Genomic DNA, 18322 nt, shown 5'->3' on the forward strand with positions numbered 1-18322 from the left:
TAAAAATGTTTATCAAGACATTCCCTATTTTAGTAAAATTGTGTTGGTTAGGGTTTAACAATGTATTTCTGTACGCAGGCCTCTGACTCCCTCCCATTTCTTCCCCCCTTCCTAATTCCCTTCCAATTAAGTGGCTGCTACTTCTCAAATAATCAATGTCAGTTAAAAACGTGTCACAGTGTGGTCATTGCATGACTTCTATTCAAAGCTCATGTCATTTAGACTTTCATTGGCAGCTATTTTGTCCCATAAAAAAGTTCAAGACAGCAATTTGTGAATCTTGCTCAGCCAAGTAGAACTGTGGAAAAGAGGAGTCATTCCAAAAGTCAATTAATTGTGGCCTGTCAGAGTTCTCCTCGTTCAGTTTTCTCCAGGCCCTGCCATGGGCTCACATCTGTCAGCCCCGTGTTGCCCAGGCTGCAGCCAGATGCCATTACATGGGAAATAATGGGTTTATTCACACCATTTATTGGGTTCTGGGTGGTAGGCACATTTGTATATCATTTTACGGTGTAGCAATTCCATTTACATAAAATACAGGCAATTGTGTGAGTCTGGCTAAAGCACTAAGGGAGAGTGGGAGGAGCCACCAATCAAATAATAAAGGCTAATTGAAAAGAGGCAGATAATTTAGGTGAAAATACCATCATGAGCAATTCTTGATCCTAAATTAGTTCAACAGAACTTGAAGGAGGCAATGTAGTTTGCATTTTGTTTGTGCTTGTATTAAACTCCTTAATGTTTTTTCAATGTCAGAAAAAAGCACGTACTTTTTACAGCACCTACATTCCATTTTAAAAATCAAGTAATTCTTGATGAAGAAAGGGCTTTTTTTACTTTAGAGGTAGTTTTTTCCTCCCAGGTTAGAGGGAGTTTTCACATTTGCCTTTAAAGGAAGAGAAATCAAGCAGAGATTGGGGAGGGGAGAAAAATATCTAGAGAAAAAGCACATAACATTTACACAGACCAAGAGATGTTAGACTTTTCTAATCCTGAGCACAGGCTGCTTCTAACCTTCCCCAAAATACTGTCTTTCCAAAATCAAGAGTTATTTTGTGAGGCAAAGAAAATGTGATGAAAAAGAAATTATTGTGAGTTAAAAGTCACTTTACAGGGCTCACAGAGCCATTATCTTCAGGAAATCCTCCAGGTCCAGTTTGGGTGGAATTGTTAACTTTAGTCCTTGGTTTTAACTCTTGGTTTTAACTCCAGATTCAGAATCCAAAGACTGGGCTGAAATTTTTCAGCTCTCAGCAGGAGTGTCTCTCATGTCAGTTGAGCTCAACCTCACAGGGGTTGGCTCCCCTTGCTCTGGCAGCCTGGTAAACCAGCATGAAATCCTTAAACCGAGGGGCACAGCCCAGCCAGGCTTCCCCAAAGTGTTCATGCCCAGTGAAGAGGAAATCTCCCCCTCCCTTCTTCACCCTGCACTGAAGAAGGGTTCGGATGGGGCCTCGCCACTCCCCACTCCCCTCCTCCTGCTGGAAAATCCCGTTTTTCTGCCTGTAGACCTTCTGGACTCTGACATCAACCTGGGACATGTGGTTCTCCGAGTCATGGGAGACACTTTGGATGGATCCTTTCACCACTGGATGTGAAGAAGACAGGAGGTGGTTATGGAGCAGCAGGAGAACAGTGCAGGTACTACAAGCTCACAGAATGAAATAACTGAGAGCAGCTTTGCTGTGCAGATTTTACACCTACCACCTGCACATGGACACATTTCTGAGCTTACATTGCATCCTTTGCACAGGGGATCCCCACGCAAGCTCTGCTACCTCCGTGGAATTGTGCTTTATGACTGCTCAAACAGCTACACCAGGGGGAAAAGCTTGATAATGCAAAGTAGTGGAGGATAAATAAGCACATGACAAGAGGTCAGCTCAGGGATTAATTTTCTTCTTTGTATTTTTACTGTTATTATCAAAAAAATAAAACAGAATCTCACCCTTGACTTGCACTTTGCTAATGTTCTGTGTTCTTCCTCACACATACCTGCGCTGTGACTCCTTGCACAACTTTTGGCTAAAGTCTGGCTCAAGTGGGTGCTCTGCAGGGCTCACTCCAGCAATTCTAAAAACATTTAGAGATGCATTAAACCTTGATGGTTATCAGCATTAGTGCCAGTGATCCTGAAAGCTCTGCGAAACCATTGTCTTACCCATCTAAGAAAAAACCTGCTGAATATCTATGCTCTGACCCGATCCTGAGTGGAAAACAACACACAAATAGTCTTTAAAGGGTTTGATTGTGGCATAATACAGGAGCTGAGAGGCCAGAGCCCTTCTCTCTTTTGTGCAAACGAGACCAGGGAACAGAGGAGAGGACTCGGGGAGGGAACTGACACTATGATAAAGTGGCCCCACAGGAGGATTTATTCTCTTCCAAAGGCCCAAATGAACCCATCTGCTGCCATCAGGGGAAAGCACTGAGCCATCCATCCCTGAAGGTCTCCCGCAGCAGCGTTTCCCCCCGCCGGGGAAAGCCCCGTGGGAGTTTTGCTGACTTGCTCTCAGCAGCACCTCTGGCCCATCTCCAGTTTCTACTGACACCAAAACATCTGTTAAACCTCTTACTTGAAACTGCTCGTCACAGGTAAGGCATTTGTAGGGCTCCTTCCCCTCTTCGAGTAAATAATGTGCAGCAGCAGAAGCTGTTTTAAGATCCCCAAGTGGCAACAGAGGTAAGAAGGAGCAATATGGACATTTCACATTACTGTTGAAGCCTGGGAATTCAAACCACTTCAACCACACCTACTGAAAAGCCACCCAACCTCAGCTCCTCCCCGAGCTGGAGCAGAATGAACCAGGAGCAGGCAAACAGCTGCTGAGAGATCTTTGCAGGTTACCGGTGTTAGTTTTACCTCCAGACACATTACTGTGCTGTCTAGAATTTTTCCCATGTGTTGAGGTTTGAGATGCTCAAATTTTGCAGCAGGAATTTCGGGCAGTAGCACGGCCACAGAGTTAAACAAAATACAACTTTGTTCTCAGAAATAAGCCTAAGCTCATGCGGCTGCAGCCCTCCCAGAGCCAGGCAGTCATCCTCATCCCGGGGCTGCTGCAGAGTTGAAGACTCACATTTGTTTTTATGCATAACAAGGAAAAGGAAAAGCTGAGTTTAAATACTTTAATCCACGCCCTTAAATCTACAGAGAAATACAGTACAAATAACAAGACAAACAGATGCATTAGGAAAATCAGTAACAGAGCCAGTGCTGTGAAAAATCTGTATTTACAAATTTTTATGAAGAACATGGAGCAGATGTTTCTCCACAGAGAAATTTAGGGAGTGTAAGTCACAGAGAGAGGCCATGGTACAACCAACTGAAGTTTTCAGTTTCCCCCATAATGTGCAGAACCCACAGAACGGGGCAGCTCTGTGGCTCCACTGAAGCTGCAGCTTGTCAGGCTGAAGCTGGCCCAAACCACACACTGTGCCCATCTAACCACTGCACAAATCACAGATTTGTATGAGACAAAAGCACACTCACTGCCTCTGCTTTTATAACTGGCTTTTAAGGGATTATTACCTCCTTATCCTTCCATTTCAGCCTGCCCTCTCTTCAAAACCAAAGGAAAACCAGTTTGAGGTTTGAAAACGTGGCTTGATGCCAAGGAAAAACCTGCCAATTTTGATTTAAACATTTATTCTGGAGGTCCAAGATCATGCTAACTGGTTCTTTCATGGCAAGCAAGCCTCACACCCAGTACAGCTGCAAGCCCTGGGGTTGCTCTGGGGTTCTGCTCTCTGAGGGGCAGGAATGGTGCAGTGTCTGCTCCCATCTGGGCACAGATAAATACAGATCTCCAACTACACCATAAGGAAACAACTGATCTGCCAAGAGTCCACGGATCACTCCTCACTGCTCTGTGGGAAATAAAATACTGAATCCCAGATGTCACCTTTCTCAATTGAAAACTGCCTAAAATGTTATGAATTCTATTTTTTGAGCTATGTCTTGCACTTTAGGCTCATATTTTCCTTGTTTAGTGCCACTTTATAACATATAGACAAACACTCAATATAAATCCCATGTGGCAGCATCACAGCATTTGTAGCTAAAGAATATATTTTTTAAACTGTTAACATGCTGACATTTCCTTGTAAGTAGCAATTACTAATTAAAAGTTACAGCTCTTAAAAGCAACATTTTACAGTATTCTGATCACTACTTACTAAACAATTACTATACATACTGAAGTTACAAGCTACAAAAATAAAAATCCATTCTGTTTAACTACAAAAATCCTAGAAAGAGAGGATGGCTGGAGGTACTCAAAGGATTACAGCAGTTTGTAGCAGACAAAATGGCTTTTGAGGGATGTAAACCCTGAAGGTACAGAATGCAATAAACTCATATACAATATAAGTTCCTACATAATCTTAAAAAGAAAACTATTTTTATGCTGAAATCTACAAACAAGTTGCAAATTAAACAATGCAAAGAATTAATTACATACAGCAGTAGGGGGACACAGCACAGGACACAGGGCAGTATTAAAAAGTACAATTTTGAGCACATTCACACTTTTGAACAGTTAAGGGCCAGATCGTCAGCTAAGGTCAGTCTGCACAACACAACCAGGTTTAGTCAAGGCATGTGGCTTTATTCCAGCTTGAAGTATCTCCCTGAGATGCCCAAAGCCTGAATTGGGTATTCAGCACTCTTAGATGATAAATCATGATCATGTCGTGCTTGAGAACTGTGGCCTCAACATTGCTGAAATAAAGAATGTGTAAATTCTCTCCATGTTCTTAATTAGCACAGGAAGAAGTGGTTTCTGCTGCCTGTGTTCAAGAAGCACCTCTCATTTCTCAGAAGAAACCAGCATTTTTAATGAAGAGGTTGACATTCAAAAGAATCAGTTACGTCCTAGCATTTTAGAAGACAGTCTAATTTAATTCCAACTGAAAACTTAATTTTTTTTCCAAACTTGCTACTGGATGCATCAATACAACTTAAACTTCATGAACTCACTTCAAACTGCTTGACAATCAGTGTTATTGTTTACCCCCTACATTTTACACAAAGCTATAAAATACAGACTGGCAGAAGAAACAGTTTGTTATTTGGCTTTTTAAAATATCGTTTTCTCTATTTTTCCAACGTTTATGATTAACGGGAGAAGGGAAAACTCTCCAGTGCAGGACAGGAGCTCCAGCTGCAGAGCCCCCTCTCCCAGACAGAATATGCTGCAGGGATTCCCAGGGTCCCAGCCTACAAGGAGTAACTCCTTGGATGGAGGAGCTGTTTGAAATGGGGCTCTGTGCACCTACAACGTTCAGAAAGCATGGAGCAGTTCACAGTCACAACGCACACCACAGCTCTGGGCAGCTCCAGCTCTGTTACAAATCAGCCAAGCCCACTGCTGCTGCCAGACAATCTGGGAGCCCACTCTGAGGCCAAACTGGGGCTAAAACTGGAAACGGCTCCACGAAGTCATTCCAGACAGGCTTTAACCCAATTTGCAACACACCAGAAAGGAGGAAACATTGAAACCAAAGAACAGCTGGAAACAGCAAGGCTTCCCACAGGCTCCAGGGCTAACTAACTGTTTTTTACAAGACCATTTTTGCCACACAAATGACAGCTACAGAGTCACAATGGACACTTCAGCCCCACAGAATGCTCTCTAAACCATGAGTACAGCTTCACAAGAGGCTTCCCCACAGCCACATTTGCTGCCATCACTTTCAGTCCATTGGTGAGACACAAACTTCTTCACCTCCAAAACCAGGATCATTTAGCAGGGGTTTTCCTAAACAAGCACCCCGTTAGACACTACTTTCACTTTGTTTCTCCAGCAGGAACGATGGATTTACCCTTTCCAGAGGATTTCACACATGTTGGACTGAACTCATGGCAAGCTGCAGTGGGGAGCACACACAGCCCCCACTGGGGCACAGGTGGAGAAGCCCATTCCCTGTGGGAACACAGGGAACTTCCAACCTTGGCATCAATTATTTCTTTTCTAGACGTCAGGAGTCAAAAGAGTAAAGTTTTTCAACAGTTAAAGGTTCTTGGGCTATAAACCAATTTGAACAGTCATCTGATCGACTTCAGGGAAGTCTAAACTGCATTATGAATAGTTTAAAGTAGCCAGTGGTGTCATTTCAGATACTGCTTTTCAGAGCACATACCCTGCTTTTCCAGAGATTCCTCATTTGTTTGTAAACAACAGTCACATAAGAAGTACAGTGTAGAACTTAAATACTTTTAGGGTCCTGATGGTTACAAGTTATTAAAAAAATAATAACTTAACTGGTAAGATTTTTGAAGCTAATACAAATTGAAGCTCATAACTAAAAAAAAGGTAATGGATTCATCTAGCATAGCATACTTAGGGTATTTTAAACACTTTTTACATATATTTTACTATTATTTTTCATCTATATTTACATACAATAAAATAATTAAAGTTATGTGTACAAGGCTAATGAATATGGAATTTACAAATGGCTTCTGCTTTACAGTTCATTACACTCTAATCACATTTTCAGACTGCTATAAGTTCACTGAGAATCAGTAGTATTGAAGTTCTAGTACATACACTTTCTACAAGGAATACCATCAAGTTAAAAATGCTTTCCAAAGAGGATTACAGTTGAAGGTTTTAAAAATACTGACTTTGCCAAGTTTCAATAAATTATTTTAAAATATAAATAGATTGTTCACTGTTAATGCAAACATCATTTTACAGATTTCAGAAAAACGGTTTCATCTAAAAAACCCTAGAAACACAGCCTACTTTACCCAATGGTCTCATTTTCAGTAAGCATAAAGAAAAAGAAATTAAAAACTGGGGGATCATGACAAAAGCAGCAACATTCCAAGTTTAGACCAAAGCTCTCACCTTCTTATAATCTTGGCTTACACAGGATAAATTCTCTTCCTACTTGGAAGAGCACCTTCAGTAACTAAACTGAATTTATTCAGTGAGATATTTTAAACCTCAACTCAGTCCTCACCTGCTGCAGGCTTAAAATTCTTACAATAAAAAGAGCAGGAATAAGACCTTTTACTTTTGTTAACCATGAAGATGTTTTCACCTGAGAAGCTTTTAACCTGAGAAGCTTCAGACAGGCCAAGCTGACAGTCCCTGTGTACTGCTGTAGGTGTTCTGAACCTCCACTACCAGGATCAACCACTCATCTTTTTCCCCACTTTATATCCATAAGGGAAATGAGGGTAACCAGCAAGGTATCTTTTACCCCCTAGGAGCCAGTCAGAAAAAATGATTCCATGTTTTTTTCCCACAATCAAATCATACACATAAATGTCACCTATACAAACTTAGCTCTCAACCTCCACACTTAGAATTGAAAGTTAACAGACTGACTTACTACTGATCATTCCCAGGTAATTATGAGCCACATTCTTCAACAAGTTTTTAAAAAACACCCCACATGTGCCAATCATCATTATTTCTTTTAAACCCTTCTCTCTAAACAGCTAAAAAAGATGCTCCTTTGTCCAAGTTTTCCTCCAAAAAGCCTGCCCAAAAACTGTGATGTTGCTATTAACAAAAACTAGAATTAGTCTCTCACTGAACTGAAGCAAAGTCAAGTTACAGGATCAATCAGTGCAAGTCATGGTACAAGTATTTTGAATTGTATGTTGGGGACTCTTTGGCTTACAAAGCCACTGAAAAAAAGTCATGTCTTAAATAACATTTCCAGAAACCTTTGGTCCAAAAGCAATTTTCTTGCTGAGTACCTTCCCCAGAGCTCCCAGATCCTCTACTCTCCCAGTGAAGCTTATTAGAAATGACTGCACAAGCAGGTGCATAGAGTTACTGCTCTTGCTCCCAAGCAGAGATGGCAGCCAGGAGCAGGCTGCTGTCAGAACATCAACCCATATTCTGCTTGGTCTGGTTTTTCTTCTCTGGAACTGCTCTGGGGCAGGTGGAAGCAGGTCAAACCCCCAGCTGTTCCCCTTTCCAAGGGTATGAAACATCTCTCTGAAACACGGTGCTGTGATGTGCAGAAGACCTGACTGCACAGCAAGGAAGGGTTGCAGCATCTGTCCCTTTCCAGCCATTAGAGGAACACGCTCCAGCTGGAAAGGCTGGAGGGCATCCCCACCAACCTAAAAGCAAACCAGTTGTAGTAATTCAGCTGTGAAAGTTTCCATGAGTGCAGAAGCATGGCTTTTTCGTCAGGTCTAGTTCATTCACAAGTATGAACCTTAGTTCATAAACCTCAGTCCAGATCAGACATTGATGTTTTAACGAGCTGAAGTTCCTCGCTGCCGCACGTGAAATTCCAATTCCACAAAATCTCCAGGTCTGGATCCACCTGCTCCCTGCCCTGGTGTCACTCTGACAGGCTGGAGGCATCATCATCATCTGTCTGCTCCCCAGAGTGGTACAACATCAGAGCATGGGTCTTGTGAGTGATGGTGACAGTGCAGGGCCCCTGCGCCCAGGGCTCCCCATCCACCTGCATCGGCATCTTGGAGCTCTTCAGGATCAGCTGGTGCCAAACACAACAACACAACCACAGCAATCAAAACAGCTGCTACCAAACACAGCAAAACAATCACAGCAGCTCAAAGGGACTGAAATCACCTTTTACAACTGCAATACACATTCACAGCCTGGCCAGGGAGAAACTGTGAGCGGCACTCACAGGCCACCAACCACAGCAACAGAGGTCTGTGTATTATAACATAATAAATTTTAACTAAGCAAGAGAAATATACATCTCAACTGCAAACAGCAACTTCAGATCTGATTCAAGCAGCTGAGTGCTTGAGATTCTGTATTGTGTGTTAAAAACAATTTAGGAGAACAGGTCTCTAAGCAGCACTTACCCTCACTGTGTGTGCCTGCCCCAGGCGAACAGGATTTGCCAGTTTCACCTGGATCTGGGCACAGTGGAAAGAACCATGAACACCAACAACTTCCAGAAGTCCATCATCATGTCTATGAAATAAAAAAATGAGACTTCTTTCAGTGATGCTGATGAGCTCCAGCATATCTGCCCAAATATTACATCCTCTTGTTGCTATTCCCAGAGAGAAGGCAAATGTTGTGCTGCCAACACATTTATGTATTTGTGCTGGAGAACAAATCCCACTGAACAGCAAAGAAAGCCATCAAACCCCACAGCTATGGAGCAATTCACCAGTCAGCACAACCGAGCTGGCCTCTGGAAATCATGGATATATGACTTTCCAAGGCTCATTGTGCACATTTAAGGCTCACAGTGGATTTCTCTTCCATAAACTTGTACAATATTCTGTCTTTTTACTCAGATATTCATGAAAAGGAAAATTTTTTAATGGCTTAATTTTTTAGGTCTGGGTAAAGTACCTTGCCCAAGTATTTTTTAGAAATTCAGGACTGTAAGCCTTGTAACAAAACTATGGGTATATTTATATAGATGCCTTCTGAAGAAGGAAGTCACAACAGGGAATAATCAATGTTTGAAATTCTTTTTCTCTTTGGTATTGCTCCCAACATGGGAGTCAACATTTTGGACGTGTTTTGTTTTTACTTTCCATTTTAACTTCTAATGAGATGTGGTATTTTAGATTCTGAAATGGATCTACCTTCTACTTTTTGAAGGCTCACTTTATTGTTAAGAGCCTCTCCAATGTTTCTGCTGTCTGTCATGCCAGACATTTTGAGTAAGTCTTAAAACCCCCTTGATGTGTAGGATGCCTTTACACCAAGTCTCCAATTCAAGGAAAATAAACAAATGTGAGATAGCCTGTCCCAAGGAACCCTTCCAGCCTGCAGATAAGCACAGCCTGCTGAGGGAACTCCTTACACTGCAAGAACTGTTAAAGGAAAAAACAAAGCAAAAAATGCCCTCTGTACCTTGCCAAAGGATAAGGTTCATCCCCCATTCCTTCCCAGAGCCTGCAGCCACCTCCCCAGTATCCAATATTCAGCACAATGATGCCTTCCAAATTGGGCAACTCAATCCTCTCACCATCCAACTCTAGCTTTAAAAGACAAGCAGAAGTTAATTACTGTGGATCAAATTCAGTACTTAAATAGAACTTATTCACTTTATGCATTTAATAGGCTTCCACTTAAAATAAAAATTGGCCCTGCACTAAGAAAATGTGTTTTCTTTTTTCTTTGAAAAAAATCCTTCTGATTTCACAAGAAATCAGATAATAAATTTCTATTAGTAGAGAAAAGAAAAAAGGAACTCTCACTTATGTAAGCCTCGAGTGCTATGGCAAATTATAGCTGAATATCAGTGCTTGTACTCATTGAACTGAGTCAACGCCAGTAAAAAAAAAAACAATCAGGAATTTTCAGTAAACCCAAAGACATGAATTCCATGAAGTAAGCTGCAGATAGCAAAAGAAATACAAAAATACTCCAAGGTCACAGCCACCCTCACACAAATATCATTAAGTGCAAATATTGTGAAGAGCAAAGCTTCTCTCCTTTTCTTTCACAAGGTAAGATTTTACACTTCACTGACTGTCCAGAGAATAAGCAAGTTAAAAAACTTACCTCAACCTTTTTGTTAAGATCTTTACATTGTTGTACCAAGCAGTCTTTGGTTCCATAAAAAAAATAAACAGCCTACAAAAAAAACCCAAACAAAACAGGGAGAAAGGAAAATATTTTTAGAAAAAGATAATACATAGGAAGACTATTTGAAATATTTATGTATAGTTAGGGCCGTGCAAACCTTATCTAAAACATACACATAATATATTTGCACATCCTTGAACTAAGCCTTCCCCATGAGATGAGCTACAACTTGCATAAGAAACTAGATTTCCACTTGAAAAGGGAATAAGCACTTAACTCATGAAGTTTCAAAGCAAATGAGAAATTCTGAGCAAAAAGTGAGCAAACAGCAAATTTCGTAAGCAAACACAGCCAGGCAGAACACTCATGAGTAGGCTTGCCAACATGTTTTACCATGGAATCCCCTTCCCTAAGAAGTTAATTCAAACTCTTATTAAAATGGCAAGAAGGAAGTAGTGGTAAAGGAACGTGAACCTAAAAATAGCCTGAAGTCAAATCAACAACTCCAAGGAGGAAATGTCCCTTTAGCAAACACACCTTATTGATGATTCTGCTGGAAAACAGAGAGGGAGTTTTCTCACGATGGGCATGGAAATTCAAAGCCATAAGAGCATCAGGTCCTACAGAGAAGTAGTTGTTCATTGTGAATACCTGTAAGACAGAACTTCCATTAAAAAACGTTATTAAGGTTTAAAATTCAGAGTGTTTAATGGCAAGTTGATAACAACAACAAAATTACATACAGGTATTCCATAGAATTCATATTCACACTTGCAAACCATACCTTTGGTTTCCTTAAGTTGTAGTATCCTTTGTTTGTTACTTGAACCTTCCATCTGAAAAACAACAGTTGGTACTTAGACTTGAGACAGACAGTCCTCACTATCAAAGCTGTAGCTAGGAATCTCACATCTATACTGGGATTAAGGCAAAATACTCAAATTTAGTTAAATTATGAAAGAGTTAAGCCCTGTAGAACAACTAAAAGACTAAATTCAGACCTCAGTTAGGTTGTAGTTCCTTCTGGCAACACTTGTGTTTATGTAAAGAAACTGCTGCCATGGACTATCAGTAGAGCTACAGCAGTGTTTGGTGCTATGCATTTTGTCTTTTCACTGTTCCTTACCTGTCTAGTTTGATTCCATCTGCCTCCATGACATTTCGTAAGATCTGCTCTACAGGGACTTCTCCAGCATAACCTGCACCCCAGCCCAGTGTATTAGACAGGTCATTCCCTGTTCCCAGAGGTAAAATTGCAACTTGTGGAATATATCGTTCTTGCCCCTAGGATACAAAACCACTGCATATTAGCTCCTGCTTCAGCACTCATTGTCTCCCTTCCATCCCCAAAGCTCAGATTAGATCAGTTCACCTTCCCAGCAGCCTGTTACACAGAGCAGAGCTCTGGGGCTGGCAGAGCAGGTGGCACACTGAGCTACTTACCCAGACATAAGGTGAAGGAAGGAAATGTTAAAGCTTTGAAGGAAAGAGAATACAAACACAATACGGGAACAACACATTATGAATACTGAGCAGAGTATTCCTTCCCAGGAATGATGCTTTGGATCTGGGAAGTGACACGAACACTGAGAGATGTAACACACAGGGCTGTGAACTGCAACAAGACACCAAAAGGCTCCTACAAGACTGAGGTGAGGTTAGGTCTAAACAACAGATGCACAGAGTACCAGTGTTCAAGCACATACAGAAATACAGATGCTCAAAGGAGCAAAGTCAGTGTCTCAGTTTCAGACTGTCACCCACAGATGGAGCAGGTGATGATCAGCTCTGCAGAGCACAGTGACAGGAGCTGTTCTGAACAGCCACCTCAGCAAAAGACTTGGCTCTCCTGACCACAGAAGAGTGAACAACTATTTCAGCTGTACTATGGCCTCTGCAATTCAGCTGTGAAAAGCACTTGTAGTAAACTGGCATTTTGGTTACTGTTTTATCCAGAAAGGTTATCAGCCAGGTATCAACCTGTATTTGAGAGTCAAGATAAATGAAGGGAGAAAATAACCTACTGCTGATAAGAAAAAAGGTTTTGCTGATAAATCTCTACAGTTTACCTAACACCAATGACTCAATTTGAACAGAACAAAGAAAAACCCAGATTTCATCAACTGTATCAGCACTGAGCGACAATATATCAAGTGTGCAGGACCACACAACCATATACTCATATTCATTAACCTTAATAGGTACTTTATTTCTACTTTATCAGCACACAGTAATTCTCAAAGAGGTTGTTGGACTATGCATGAAGTTGTAATCATGGCCTTCAGCTACAACATTTTATGTATTAACAAGAAAGCTGCAATAAAAAACTTTAAAAACTTTCTTTCAAAACTAGAGGAACAGTTTATTAGGTAAAGCACTAAAGCTTATTAAAATTATTTTCCATTCTTAATTTTCGCAGGAGTTCTTAGGAGCATCCCATAAATGAGAATATCTTCCATTTCAAATCCACAATAAACAGAATTAATTTTTTTCTCCTCTACTTGCAGCTAATAGGCAAGGCTGCAGACAGACAGACTCTTCAGAACATATGGCAAGGAGCAGAAGCAAATGGCTGCACTCACTCATGCACTGGCAACATAACCAGAACAGCTGGCAAAATTACGAGGTTATTATCAAAGATTGAGTGTGCTGGGAGAGAAGGGAGCACTCAGAGCACACTAGCCAATATCAGCAATACCATTTAGGACAATATAAATCTGTTCAGACAAAGAGGAAATAACAAGGCAGAAAATATCCAGCAGCTTGTTCTCTCCTTGTTTTGCAGTAAAGAACTACTATCAATATAATTTAAAATCTAAAGTGTTAATATTTTCCCTGAACTACACGGAATAATAAGATGCATTTCCCATACCCTTTCCCAATATGAATAAGCAATTAGGCAAATATTCTTCTGTAAGCCTATTCAGGAAGATGAAGGCAAAAAATGCAGGTAAGAGATGAGAGATAGATCTTTGGCAACATCAAAACGCATTTCACCTTTTAATTTAAAACACAATACCTTTATCTTCATTTCATCAATTGCATCCAGGACCCAGCCCACTGTGCCATCCCCACCACAGACCAGAACCCTGACAGCATTGCAAGGCAGCCAAGTGCAGAGCTGGAGAGCTTTAGCAGGTGCAATTTTGCTGAGATCAAAAACCTAGAAAAAAGGAAAATAAGGAATTCTGTAAGTTCACAGAACAGGACTCAGGATTTGTCTCACAGATAAACAATTTCAAGAAGTTAACTCTAATGCAAAACAAAGATTCTCCATTTGTAATATTACGCTAGCAAATGAGTTGTCTTGACTTTCATGAGCAATTTGTTTCCCAAATTCACAACAGAGCACCAGCTGCCTCCCTAGGATTAAATTGCATTGATAAACTGAGCTGACAGAACCCTTGGAAAAGTCTCTATCTAGAAGCATGATGATGAATTCTGTAAAGATGAAAGGCTTCAGATAAAAGTAATTTTAAAATACTCAGCACACAAAGAGGTTTATTCTTTAAAGCCTTATTGGGATGCATTTGAAACAAAAACACAGTGATTTCTCTTGGGCTGTATTTTACAGCTGGGTTTTGAACTTCAAAGGAAGAGTATTAAGGTGCAGCCAGGAAATCCAAGAACAACTGCCTGCCTTACGCAACATCCTGAGCCATCCCAGTGGATTTTAAGGGGAAAGCAACTACACAAAGCAAAACTGTCAAGGCTGACATTTCCACAAATAAAGTGAGGATTCAAATACAGGTTTCCTATAAAGAAGATTTAAATGGTTCACTTTCTAAAAAGTGTACACTATTTCAAAAGTCAGATACTTCTGACCGAATTATTACGAATGCATGTATTACTGTAAGCAAAAAAAATGGACTGGTACTAGAATCCTAACAAACTTGGGGCTGGGAGAAGCCTCTGCACATTTTGTTGCCCTCTGTGAAGCTGTACCTTGCTAAAAGAACAAACTGCATGAATTTGTTCTCTTTGCTGATCTTCCACAAGACCCTATTGCCATTGTGTAAGCAAGATGCTATCTATTCTGATCTAAACCTTGGTTTTATTATGGTGGCTTTGCACTGTAAATACCTGAACGGGGTTCAGCAGCATTTTAAATTCTCCCAGTAAAGTTTCACCCATGTTGTTTCCACTACGAGTATTGGCCAGCACCATTACTGGCATCCAGTGTTTCCTGCAGTAAGGGCCCACCTGCAAAAGGTAAAAACCAGCCCGTCACACAAATACTGCACGTTTGAAATTGCTTACAGCCCTGCTCCGAGCCCCAGCCCCTGCAAGGGCTGAAATGAGAAAGTTACCAGTCAGTCTGAAGGAGACAACACACAAATACTTCTGACACATAAAGGCTGAAGATTCTGCAGTGCTCAGGACAATGAATACTACAATGCACTAAAAAAACTCACAAAAATTCAAGGAAGTAAGGCAGACAAATCTCAGTATTTTGGAATAAAAAAATCCACATCTGCCTATATTTCAACAACGACATTAGTAAAATGACAAACACCTCTGGATTAACACAGCAAGTACTTAATAGATCTTGAAACATTTACCTGACAGTTACTACTGTCACAATGTATTGGGTTCAAATTTCAAGGTCTGTCTGTGGGCTTGTTTGGTGGTTTTTTTGGTATATCCTAAACCCAAGAAGCAGCAGGCCATTACCTTTTCATAGTTGGTTCTTTTCTCTTTACGCATCTGGTTGATTGCAGACAAATAGTAGGGTGGAATAATTAAATCTCTGAATTCTCCAAATGTACAATCCTCAGTCCTCAAACAATCCACCATGCATTCATCATGCACAGTGTACTGACACCACACACACCTGAAAAAAGACCAAAACACGTGAGAACAATCTTCAAACAGGCACATTGATTTTGCTCATTTATTTTAGACTTTTGTCAAAATATTTATGCTTACATGCACCATTATAAGCAATATTTTCATTCCCTGGAAGCTTATGTATTGGCTATAGAAAATTACATAAAGTGGTCATGTGCTTGCAGGTCTAGGAAAGCATTTGAATTCTGCTGGGAAAAAAATCCAACAGTTTTAAATTAATTCAGTTCTTTTTAATTAAAAAAATATGTGCTATAAATATGCTCCTGTTTGTAATATTAACAGTTACACTGAAAGCCTGTAAAAGAACCTGAACCCCTGTCCATCCTTCAAGAGCACAGATAAAACACTGGAGCTCAACTCAATACAGTGAGACAAGTAATGAATTAATGCATTCCTTAAGATTGATAATACTCCTTTAAGCCTGAAATCTAAAAGGTTACACAGAACTGTACAAGGCTGATGGGATTTAGTTATGCAAAACTGCTCTGCTGTATGACCTATTCTAAAAGCTGTCCTGGAAAACAAGACCAGAACAAGAGGAAATACTGCAATATCCACTTCCAGCCTCTGCAGAATGTTAATCCTCATTTACTACATCCAAAGCCTTGATTTAAGCAGCTGGGAAAGCTATTTTTGGAGTCCTCCTGACTAATCCAAAACACAACTAGAGTATCAATGACACTTGCCCTATACTCTCTCCTTTCCTTTTCTTCCTTCCTCTCCCCTTTGCCTCCGAATTCCTGCCCCTCCCTCTCCTACACACACTCTCAAGGTTTTGTTTCTGATAATGTGCTCTTTTTCTCTGTAACTCTGCTTACTTATCAAGCAGTATCACATAGAAGCAAAGCAAAAGCTGGCAGAATCTAGGCTGAGAAGATCCTCTAAGTAGTCTGAAGAAACACACTGGGGTACCTGCCATTGCATTTTGGCACTGATAACTTTGCAAGCAGCCTTACTAATGACAGTGCAAATCCATTTAATGGTTCACTGTATTTTTAAAACACTCTCAATCGCAATCTTTACCAATATATTGCATCAGCTTACAATACTTCTCTTTAGCTTTTTTGAGCATCCTTAAAAATGAACCTGAAACCTCTACAGAACATTGTTTGCTCTACTTACACTGAGCAGATGCCAATTTTGAGATGCACTTTGGTTCTCTGAACTGTAAGCTGTGCCAGTCAAACTGCTCAGGCTATCCACTGTACAACCAATAAATTCATTAGAAACTTCCTAATATCATCCCCTGAAATACAAACTCCCTTGGACAATGAGAGTCTCTTACATATAATTATACAGGAGCCTGCACATCATGCTGGAGCAATGCAATTAAGAGAACGAGTGGACGTGAGATGCAACACCACACTTAATCTATGACTCACAAGCATCCATTTTAATTTCAGGTTCTTTGAAGTTGGTTTAACAGTATCTTATCTGACTACTGCAGGATCTCTTTTGGGGTGTGGTCTCCCAACAACCCTGTGGAAAACACAACACTGCCATGGCACTGTAGTGCTCCTACAGTCAGACCGCCTTGCAGTACCTGTAGTCGCAGAGCTTGGGCTGCGTGCCGCACTGTTGTTTGCAGACCATGCAGCAGCTGCAGAGAGGGACATTGCCCCTGATCCAGTGGTGCGGCATGGAGCTGGGGGCTCCCGCGGTGCCCCTCATCATGATCTCCTTGCAGAGGAAGCGCTGGTCCGCCTTCTTCAGGCAGGCCTCGCAGACGCGCAGCCCGCAGCAGCCGCAGAAGGCGCCGCGGAGGATGTGCTGGGCGCACACGCAGCAGTACGAGGGCTGCCCGAAGAGGTCCGTGTAGCGCCAGTCGTGTTTGCTCTTGCGGAAGATGTCCCGGATCAGCAGCTGCCGCCGCGACCGCTGGAAGCTGCACCACGCCGTGATGAGCACGGGCAGCAGCACGGAGCACAGGGTCCACACGGCCAGGCGCCAGTCGGCCCCGGCCCGGGAGGCATCGCCCGAGCCCTCCATCCCTGCGCCTCCCGGCCTAAGCCCTCGCACCTCTCGGGCAGGCGGCGGGGCGAGCCCCGGAACGGCCCCTTCGCTCAGGGAGCCAAGGCGCAGCTTCACGCACCATCTCCTAATCCCTCCTCAGGGCTCGGCACCGACCTGCGCCACATCGGGCCGACGGCAGGGTTCCGGCCGGGGCTCCTCCGCTGCCCGGCCGCCCCCGGGCTCCTCCTGCCGCTGTCCCCGGCGCCGGGCGGACGCGGCCGCACGGCCCCGTGTGCCCCTCGCCGCTGCCCCGGGCCCCTCCGCGGGGCACGCGGAGCGGACAGCGAGCTCCGGCCCTCGGCCCGGCCGGAGCTGCCGGCGGAGCCGGGGCCGGGGCGCACGGCGGGCTCGGAGCGGCGCCGCGGGATGCGCGGGGCGGCGGAAGCGGAAGCGGCCCGGGGCCGTTGCCAGGACACGGGCGCCGCCCGCCCCCGTCTGTCGCGACAGCCGGGATGTCGCCAGCGGCGCTCAGCGGCCGCGACAGTGCCTGGCGGAGCGGCTCCGCTCCGGCTCCGGCTCCGGCTCCAGCTCCGGCTCCAGCTCCGGCTCCAGCTCCGCCGGGCCCAGACCCGAGGAGAAGGCCGCGCTGGCTTGGGGCCGAGTGATGGCGTTGTTTGTGTCTTTATTGCCCAACCATAAATGTTTTCCCCCATAATTTCGTTCTGCCCTAGAATCATGGAGTCATCAGAGTTGGAAGAGGCCTTTAGGATCACTCGGTCCGACTGGCACTGCCACTGTAACCACTAAACCGCAGCACCAGGTCCAGATCCTCTGGAGCAGCTCCAGCGATGGAGACTGCTCCACCTCCCTGGGCAGCCCTTCCCAAAGCCTGACCACACCGAGTGATGATAACCTTCAATCTGAATCTCCCCCGTCCCAGCTTGAGGCCATTTCCCCTGGTCCTCTGTAGGCCCAGCAGAAAAGCCCAGTCCCCGCCTCCCTACAACATT

At 42.9% G+C, this 18322-nt stretch overlaps 2 protein-coding genes across 2 annotated transcripts; both read right to left on the reverse strand.

Moving 5' to 3' along the window:
• Nucleotides 1–268: 268 nt before the first annotated feature.
• Nucleotides 269–2533, reverse strand: LOC121363395 (meteorin-like protein). Its single transcript, XM_041485680.1, has 3 exons — nt 2523–2533; nt 1990–2100; nt 269–1644 (listed from the first exon to the last, which is right to left on the reverse strand). The coding sequence occupies exons 1-3, from the start codon at nt 2531–2533 to the stop codon at nt 1272–1274; spliced, it is 495 nt and encodes a 164-aa protein (XP_041341614.1). The 3' UTR covers nt 269–1271.
• A 3721-nt stretch (nt 2534–6254) lies between these two features.
• Nucleotides 6255–17497, reverse strand: DGKE (diacylglycerol kinase epsilon). The gene is made up of 11 exons (XM_041485705.1): nt 16903–17497; nt 15183–15342; nt 14592–14711; nt 13528–13671; nt 11635–11792; nt 11293–11344; nt 11046–11159; nt 10485–10556; nt 9831–9958; nt 8819–8930; nt 6255–8478 (listed from the first exon to the last, which is right to left on the reverse strand). The coding sequence occupies exons 1-11, from the start codon at nt 17346–17348 to the stop codon at nt 8320–8322; spliced, it is 1665 nt and encodes a 554-aa protein (XP_041341639.1). The 5' UTR covers nt 17349–17497; the 3' UTR covers nt 6255–8319.
• Nucleotides 17498–18322: the final 825 nt, after the last annotated feature.

This window comes from Pyrgilauda ruficollis, unplaced genomic scaffold (assembly GCF_017590135.1).
Source record: "Pyrgilauda ruficollis isolate IOZ18807 unplaced genomic scaffold, ASM1759013v1 scaffold72, whole genome shotgun sequence".
Taxonomy (NCBI): Eukaryota; Metazoa; Chordata; class Aves; order Passeriformes; family Passeridae; genus Pyrgilauda; species Pyrgilauda ruficollis.